The sequence below is a fragment of the Sinocyclocheilus rhinocerous genome, unplaced genomic scaffold, assembly GCF_001515625.1.
Source record: "Sinocyclocheilus rhinocerous isolate Xijiao unplaced genomic scaffold, SAMN03320098_v1.1 scaffold2754, whole genome shotgun sequence".
Lineage (NCBI taxonomy): Eukaryota > Metazoa > Chordata > Actinopteri > Cypriniformes > Cyprinidae > Sinocyclocheilus > Sinocyclocheilus rhinocerous.
The window spans coordinates 250,098-260,013 of record NW_015634251.1 but is presented as its reverse complement, the minus strand read 5'-3'; the positions used below and the strand labels follow the sequence as shown (position 1 = coordinate 260,013).

The 9,916-nt window shown below is 36.5% G+C and overlaps 1 protein-coding gene across 1 annotated transcript in view; it reads right to left on the bottom strand.

Annotated features, from left to right (window-relative positions):
- Positions 1 to 7,111, bottom strand: part of rnd1b (Rho family GTPase 1b) — an 11,940-nt gene extending 4,829 nt beyond the window's left edge. The window contains exons 1-2 of the mRNA XM_016559326.1: positions 6,871 to 7,111; positions 6,461 to 6,548 (exon numbers count right to left, since the gene is read on the bottom strand). Coding sequence (XP_016414812.1) covers positions 6,461 to 6,548; positions 6,871 to 6,990 — 208 coding nt within the window. The 5' untranslated portion in view covers positions 6,991 to 7,111. The remainder of the gene's footprint in view (positions 1 to 6,460; positions 6,549 to 6,870) is intronic.
- Between the last annotated feature and the right edge of the window lie 2,805 nt (positions 7,112 to 9,916).

Here is a 9,916-nt window from a genome sequence, read left to right as displayed (position 1 = left end):
CACACACACGCACCCAATACCTCCAGTCCCCCTGTTTCCACAGCAACAGCCTTGGAGTCAACCATCTGCAGAGCGCCGTCTTCCTAAAGGCGTCCCTTAACTGCCTATCGATCATTTGATACAGAGCAGTGGCCACCCACTTGGTACAGAGGAGATGCTGGGGTGGTGTAAACAGCCTTATATACACCTCACTATTGCAGAGTCTCCTTTTCTGGATTCATTTTGCCTCGGTCTCCTCCTGAATCTCACATGTAACGGTCTTCAGGTCTTTGCATGAGTCATTAATACAAAAGTTAGGCCATGCGCTGTAGAAGCCTCAAAGTTAGTAATATTGATTAACTTGCCATTGAAAATGGAGATTATTACTACTCAATAAAAGAAACATTTCAGTGTAGCCCAAGTGATTCCCAAACAAATCATGCTTATGAATTGAATCAGGTTTTTTCTTTTTAGCAAATCTATCAAGCATGCCCACTGTAAGACCGGTTGATTCCTAAACAACTGACTTGATTCTTATTAGACCAGCAAACAGTATAGTCTAACCGATTCCCGAACAAATGACTCTCATGATGAGCTAGTTCTTTGTAGTGAATCAAATATTATGCACCTGTGTGTAGTTTAACTGATTCCCAAACAAACGGATTCTTATGAGCAGATTATTTTTAGTGAATCTAACACATTCAATGCAACCAGCAAAATCTAAATTCCCAAACAAATGACTCTCATGAGCTGGATCTTTTTAGTGAATCAAACATTTTATCAGTTATGTGCTATCTTTGAAAACATCTGAAAAAGAGTCTAAACACCCATTTTGCAAGAAGTGTTTTAAATGTATGCATTAATTAAATTCTCATCATTTGGCAATGACATTATATTTCTTTTTCCAAATATTACTTTCTCACAAGCAGTAAATCGTTAATGGAACCAGAATTAAGTTTTTTTTTTACAATCCCTAAACATTAAGTACAATCATAAGGCAATAAGTAAAATTTGAAATTTTATATCATGTTGATTTTAAGTTAATTAAAACTGTCAACATGATGCTTGAACAATTCTTTCAGTTAATCACTCACAAAGACTCAAAGAATCATGAGTTGTCATTTTGAATCAGTCTGATGAATCCTTCACGGACTTATTTCATGTTGACTGCAATTAAATCGCATTCAGTGAAGGATTCATCAGACTCACACAAACTGACAACTTTCAACATTCGTTGAAAGAATTGCTCATAAGAGTCATGTTTTAAGTTTTAAATAACCTAACATCAACATGAATGTAAATGTATAAAGCCAATTTGCCTTCGTTTCATTATGGAGATCACTAGTTGAAAGGACCGCTGCAGACTATCTTCACTCTGAAGCACAGATCACTGCCTATTTTCTCTCTCCTACCAAGACATCACGGACACACAAACCTGAGCGTGAGGCTGCATTCAATTGCTGCTGATCCTAATGCAGCGATCGATGTAGATGTACACCTAGGGACTGAGGAGCAATTTCAATTAAACTTGACAAAATGACACATCCCAGCAGTCAGAGACAAAGACCCTCACATGATGAGCTTACCAAAACTCACTCAAACCACTGTTTGAAATCTGAAAAAGGACACATTGACGCTTACACTTTTGGCAGTGAGCATTATCTAACTTGAATCCTGTACCACCCGCAGTCTTGGATCACAGAACCGCTCTATTGAACAACCCTGCACACAGTGAACAAACCACAGATCAGCTCTCAACCCTGGGCCACATGTTCCCCGGCTGAACAAGAGGATGTTATGCTGTCTGCGTATTAACAGACGGAGGGGTTGTGAAGCGTGCAAAAAAGGGTGGGAAAAAAAAGAGCAGAGCAGAGTTGCTACAATCGGAATAAATGCTTTTTGTTGTGACGCCATGCCTGGAGCAAAACTATCTTCGCTGAAAAGTGGGCCAATGTGTGCATGTGATTGATATGAGACAGCCTTTTCCTTGGGCGCAGGAAGAGTCTTGTGAAGAGAACAGATGGAGGTGGAGTGGGCTGCTTTTGTGCGCCGCACAGACGAGAGCCGTACCGTATTCCATCTGCTGAACCCTTTCACTCTTTGAAAAACTAATTTAGCTGTTTTACCAATGACTTCGAACTGTGAATGTAACTGGCAAGTTGCATCAGACATATTCTGAAACATAATAAAATTGTTAAATACATACATATTGGTGCGCACACGAGTGTGCTTGATGTCACATGTTTGTTTCGTGGAAACGTCACTTAAAAGGTGGTCTTTCTAATTTAGGAATGATTCATTTCAGTACTTATTAAAGGAGTTATGTTCACAGTTCTCATCTCTCATGACTAAGCCATCTCTGACAGTCTCAATGATACAGCGATAACAGATCCTGTCAATTATTATTGCTTAATGCTTTACTAAGGAAAGAAAATATCATTCAAGTGTGAATAAGATGGTATCATATAATGAAAATAATATGCCACTGTTTCCTGCTTCTCTACTCTCAATCTACAGTGACAGATCAAAATAAATCATTTTATTCATGCGAGTGAGCTTGTGGTCTCTATTGAATATGATGAGATAAAGACTGTGTGCAAAATAGTGTCAGACAATACATCTTTTTACGGTGTTTTAGTTTGCTAAACTTAAAAAAGGTAAACATATAGTGTAGTAGTAGTATAATTAAAGAACAAATAACAAATGATTATTTTAATGAATCACTCAAAAAGACTAACAAGTTATCAGTTTGAATCATTTTGATGAATTCACTTAATGAACTATTCCGCAAATCATCAGCATTCAAGTTTGACTCATAATAAAGCATACATTTTGTGTACTTTAAATAGTTACTGATTATGTGTAGTTAAACATGTGCAACAAAATTACTTTAAAACGTTTTTTAAAATTATTATAATGGAAAGATTAACTTTCATTTTAATGTAGGCTATAGTTTAATGTTTTAAAATGCATTTACTAAAACATTAAAATATTTTTTTGTATGTTAGGTGGGTAGATTTAAAGAAATCTATATGAACTACTATAAGATTGTATCAAATTGAAAATGCTTTAAATAAATGAAAAGCAAATGTTAAATGAAAAACTTAAGTTATAAAATGTTAACTTGGCAACTAACTGAAGACAAAGCTAAATATAAATATTAAAAATACAAAAATCACAAAATTACTAAAACTTATGCTACAAATAAAATGAAATAAAAGCCAATTATCAAAATATTAATAAATATTATAATGGTACATAAATATTGCATAGTAGTTGACATTTCAAATGTGGCACAGAATGAAAAAGCTGACTAAGAGTAAACTTCAACGCAGTGGAATCTGTGGGAATTAATCAGCACTCTCAGACTCATGTAAATGTGAGCAGGGGGCTGAGAGAGGTCAACGTTCACAAAGGAGCTAGAAGCAAATGAAAGCCCCTGTCCGTCTTCCCAGTAGAGATGATGAGAACAAAACCTAGAGCGTTCTCCATATCCCCCTCCCCCCTTTCCTTAAGATCCCAGAGATTCCATCACAGAACATGATGGGGGCCTAACAAAGAATCCCCCCTCTCTCTCACTGCGAGGGGCTGGCCATGACCCCTCAGGGAATACCATCTCAGCGCTACGGTGGTGTTTCTTCACTGGTGCCTGTCATCAACTGCCAATGGCCACTGGAGAGCCCATTAATCTACTGGCTGTTTTAATGTGCTAATGGAGCACTATTTTTACGCACATGATCTTGTGTAGTCAATCCCATACCGAAGCAGAATTCATATTCGCAGAAATGTACATCCAGTGTAACGCAAATGCCACCTAATCCATTGCTAATACCGCAATGCAAATTAAATATAGCCTCCATATTAGAAATACAGACAGCCATCTTCTAAGAGCCTGCAGTAGGTCCAATTGGCTGTCGTGATTAAGTGTGAGGATTGATTTTCACCTGTAACTCCTTTCTGGGCCTCAAAGCATGCCATTTGAAACCCAATGATGAGGTCAGCTCAATCAATAAAGAAAAGACTAATAAGAAGCCTCATTCACAGAGCTGATATAAACAGCACACAGGGAAATTCGAGAATATTACCAACCAGCATCTTACAGCCCATAAACAACATGCATGTGCATATGCAAAACTGCCACGCTGTAAAATTATTCCATCATTATGTCATAACATCTTTGTTTCCATTCATTTAAATGTCGTTTCTACTTGAGTTCAAACTAAATTTACTTCAGTAGTAATTTAATTCAAAGTGACTGAAAAAGTGAAAATGTACTAATTACTCTAGGTTATGACTTTGGCACCGTTTTGATTTTATGCACAAAACTAAAGCAGCAGCAATTCAACTTTTTACTGTGCAGTGTGCACTGAATGTAATGGAACATCATTTAGCAGTTCTGTATGAATATACACACATTGAAAAGTTTGGGACCAGGAATTTTTTTAACAGAATTACTTTTCTGCAAGGTTGCATCAAATTGATCAAAATCAACAGTAAATATATTTATAATGTTACAGAAGATTTCTATTTCAAATAAATGCTGTTCTTTGGAACTTTATATTCAAAGAATATTGAAAAGTCCACAAAAGTCAGCACAACTGTTTTTAACATTGAAAATAAAGAGAGTTTCTTGAGCACAAAATCAGCATATTAGAATGATTTCTGAATGATCATGTGACACTGAAGACTGGAGTAATGACTGCTGAAAATTCAGCTTTGCCATCAGAGGAATAGATGACATTTTAAACTATTAAAACAGAATCGAATTGTTTTAAATGGTCATAAATAATTCACAATATTACAGTTTTTACTTTTAATAATTACATTTTATATTTGAGAGTACTTTGACTAGGAATATCTGTTTGACTTGATGGAAATACAGTTCAAAATCTACAGCCTCAGCCATGATTAACGGCTAAAAAATGGATAAAACTCTGGTTTGCCCTCTCATCCTCATACAAGCCAGGACTCATCCCCTTAAACCGTACTCTGCGTTTCAGCTGGCTTGTCTCCAAGCAGACTAAATCAGATCAAAAAGCACGAGCAAAAGACTGAGGCATATTAACAGCACATATTTCATTCAACAATCTGTACATGAAATCGCAATCCTTGCTTGCTTCCTCACTCACCGTCTGCCAATCTCCACTGCATGCATACAAACAGACAAACACATCACAGAAACCTAGTCCTATCACCCACACTTCACAGTCAGTGGACGGCCAGACATTTCTGGGTGCTAATTATGATGCTTCTGTTGGCGTGCGTTTAGCACACATCCAAAGACACATGAGATTATCATGTCTGTCATTTACTAGGGATTCAGAAATGAGCAGTGTGAAGCAGACAAACAGCACATTATAATCAGGTCAATAGGCTACAATAGGAAGCCGTGGGCAGATGTGAACTGCCTCAGTGACCACATAGGCCTACTCCCTCGTTAGTCTGCTGACTTTGTATGGCAGCTGATAGACAGACAGACAGACGTCTAGTCTCATGCCTGATGCATATTGCACAGAAAACTAGAAAACACTTTGTTGATTTGACAAGCTCTAATCTGATTGGCTGACTTTACGCAACTTCCGGTATTAAGGGCATAGAGAGTTTATCATCAGTTTATCATAATTTGCTTCCATCTGAAAATCATGTTAACAAGGTACTCAACAGGCACTTTTGAGAATGAAAATGACAGGATTTTCTAAACTTTTACAATATTCAAGTTAACTAGATACCAGAGCGGTACAGTAAAATAATAATAATAAAATCATCTGTACTTATTACTTTTGAAACAGACAGAAGTTCTGATCACACTGAATTTGGTCCAGTGGACACTGTTTTGAATGGGTGACATTGATTTTAAACATCAAATCTATATAAAGCATGTAGAAATTTGTTTTTATGTGTCATTTCATTGCAAACATCTGTTGCAATTATTCAGCATTTACATCTTCCTGCACTGCTTCAGCATTTGCATAAATAATTATATTTGCGTTCAAATTCAATATTCTAATCAGGTAGTTTAGTAATCAACATGACTGGATTGGCCCAACACAGTTCAAAACAAGCCAGACTGTTGCCATGAACAGAATATAAAACCGCTACAATTTGTAACAACCATAAAGAGAGCAACAGAGCCGTGACAACAAATTGTCAAGACAATGGCATATTTTTAAGTCAATCACTGTGGTTTCCAATTTCTAATGTATTCTCCAGACAATTTCAAACAGACTATGAATGCACTCCAAAGCAAAATTGCATGAATAATATATATATTCTTAATATATTTTAATGTAATGTTTTATATATAATACCAGAACTGATATACTATGCCTTCTCCCCATTTCACATGACATTTCATTATAATGATACTGCTTCATTACATTACGCGTACCATCCAAGTTGCATAATATGCACAAATAAAAATGTTACTGTCCATTTTGATCCATTTTAGTATTTAGTAACCGAATCACCCGTTTAGTCTTACCTGATGTGTCCCATAAACTCAATTCAACACGCTGGCCATCGAGCTCCAGACAGGCTGTGTAGTTCTCAAATACTGTGGGCACATACGTCTGTGGAGAAGATGCAACATATTAACACCGATCAACGCATGTGATGCTGCATGTATGTGATGTTTGGGGGGGGGGACACTTTAAATGCTTACGTATCGTTCTTCATCACTACGAAAAACGATTTAATGTATGCTTTATTGTTATGCCAGTAAAATAAATTATATGGACTAACTCACTTGGTAACCAAAGCATGTTACAATGAAACTAACATGTATGAGAGAAACAACAGTTTGTTATTCGGCAAAACCATTGGCTCTAATGCTATAATTTTAGAATTAATTTAATAAATGGGCGTCTTTCAGAAACGCTGTAGGCTACTGACCTCTGGATAACAATCCTTTGCCAAAACCTGTAACATCGCAGTTTTCCCGCATTGAACATCCCCAACCAGCACCAGTTTACATCTGACCACCAGTGGCTGTGCGTTTCTTCTCTCTTTCATGATTTTGCGATATCCTATAACCGAACAAAATAAACCAAAAAACACCTAAAACAGACCAAAACGAGGATGCGCGAGTTCACAACCGTTTCTGTACATACAACACCGCGAATTGCCCGCAGCCCAAGTGATTGAACGATGGACTGGGGGTTTATATGTGCCGCACAACAGCCAATCAGCTTGCGCCATGCTCATGACGTCTCACATTCTTCTTGCCTCCTTCTCCGTCCGGAAACGTAATATTTCCCCGACGACTCAGCCTTTTGGGAAACTTTTGTCTCATCCTTACCGAATAAAAAAATTCCACTTAAATGCTAATTTTATACACGAGTTGTCCAAAATGTCCACACTAGGGTTGTTCTTTGATTACAAAACTATATATAAATAGATTTATAGGCTATTATAAATCACATAGCCTGTGAGAATAACAGTGGATATAGTAGTACACTGAATGTCTGACACATACAAACTAAATCATGCCACTTGCCAGCTTTTCCTGCATATTCTGGCATCTTCATTGTCTCCAGAGTAATTAATTAGATTGTTTTCACTCCAATAGCCACAGACATGAGGTCAATAGGGCTGTTCACATATCCTTGTCCTTCCGCCTACTGACTTTACTTTCACCTTTAATGATCTGTGAATTACCTGCTTTCTTTAGGGGAAAACTTGTGTTTTACTTTCATTTCCCAAAGTCTTTTGAATTCATACATGATAAATTCCCCCCAGATGATACATCCCCCAAAATGTCAATGGCTAATTCTTAAACTATTATATTTTTCTGCCCTAATCCTTATAGTCGTGATTAAATGTATCCGTTTTGACATGCATGTGTGGTTTAATTTCAGTTTTAAAGTCATTTTACAGTAAAGTCTCGCATGAATCCTCATAAAAATCCCCTTGACTAAAACCATGAAAAGGTTTGTTTACAGTACTAACTGACTGGATTATTGGACAAATTACTCTTTGATCCCTGTCTCTGTTTGTTTTGGACACACGGTAGTTTGATTAATGGTGGGTGGGAGGCCAAAAGTTTATTGGCCTGATGGGGCAGTTCAAAATCTCAACCCTCAGGGAGTCTCAGAAGGCTAACGTGGTCTGATAGACAACAGGCACACAGAGACACTTTCAAGGTTATATTTGTATGTTAAACACCTCAGAGACTGAGGCTAATTGGAATAGACCTAATGTAAACACTTCCCTCTTCTCCCCTACTTGCAAATTCATTTATTCTCCAAACTGGAATTCTTCATCTTCACATCATTGAATGTTTTCAGAGCAGTACGTTAAATGAGCAGTACATTAAGATTTATCAAGTAGGCCTATTTTGTGTCTATTTTGGATAAAATTGTGTGCTGGACTTACAATATTTTATCATTAATTTGACTCAAAGCCCTTGTCATCTTGTCATATGTGCCATTCAATTTACTGAAGCAGTGATATCATGGATGAGGCTCGTAGTATCCTCAGCAGGGGTGGAGATCGCATGAAGTATGTATGAGAGGAGAATTCCCCTGCTGTAACAGCAGGGCACAAAGCACAGGAAAGCAGGTGGAACTGAATAATCAACAGCCCCGTGTGTCACAACACAATCTGCTGTTGGAGACAGAGGAAGGAGGTGTCAGGAGGTGGCAGTTGGGTTCCCATCGCTGTTTAACCTCCGTGGTTCATGGTCACTTGGCATCTTTTGCAGATAATTACGTAAGACAAAATAGTGTTTAATGTCAAAGTACTGCAATAATGAATTCTTTTGATAAAGAAAATTCTACTATGCACATATTTTAATATATTTTAAAATATATTATTAAAATTTTTGATTTAATGTTTCTTTTTATATTTAAATTTAAACATCCATATAACACACACACATTGATTTGAAAGTGAAATTTTGAAGTAGAAAAAAAAACTTAAATTTTGTTTATATATTTTAGGATATAAATACAGCTGAAGTCAAAAGTTTACATACATCTTTCAGAATCTGCAAAATGTTAATTATTTTCCCAAAACAAGAGGGATCATACAAAATGCATGTTATTGTTTATTTAGTGACCTGAATAAGATATTTCAAATAAAAGATGTTTACATTTAGTGCGCAAGAAAAAAACAATAGTTAAATTTATAAAAATGACCCCATTCAAAAGTTGATTCTTAATGCTGTGTTCTTACCTGAATGATCCACAGCTGTGTTTTTTTTTTGTGTGTGATATTTTTTCATGAGTCCCTTGTTTGTCCTGAACAGTTAAACTGCCTGCTGTTTTTTTTTTTTTTAGCATTTTTGTGTATTTGAACACTTTCCAACAATGACTGTATGATTTTGAGATCCATCTTTTCACATTGAAGACAACTGAGGGACTCATATGCAACTATTACAGAAGGTTCAAACGCTCACTGATGCTCCAGAAGGAAAAACCATGCATTATGAGCCGGGTGAATTGAAATTGGTGAAAACTTTTTGAATTTGAAGATCAGGCATTAACTTTTGAACAGAATGAAGATGTGTAAATTTTTCTTATTTAGCCTAAATATATTTTTTTCATTTAGTACTGCCCTTCAGAAGCTACAGAAGATGTTTCCCAGAAGACAAAATAAGTTAAATTTACCTTGATCTTTAAATTCATAAAGTTTTCACACTCCGGCTCTTAATGCATGGTTTTTCCTTCTGGAGCATCAGTGAGTGTTTGAACCTTCTGTAATAGTTGCATATGAGTCCCTCAGTTGTCCTCAGTGTGAAAAGATGGATCTCAAAATCATACAGTCATTGTTGGAAAGGGTTCAAATACACAAAAATGCTGGAAAACCAAAGAATTTGTGGGACCTGAAGGATTTTTCTGAAGAACAGCAGGCAGTTCAACTGTTCAGGACAAACAAGGGACTAAACAAAACAAAAAAACACAGCTGTGGATCATTCAGGTAACAACACAGTATTAAG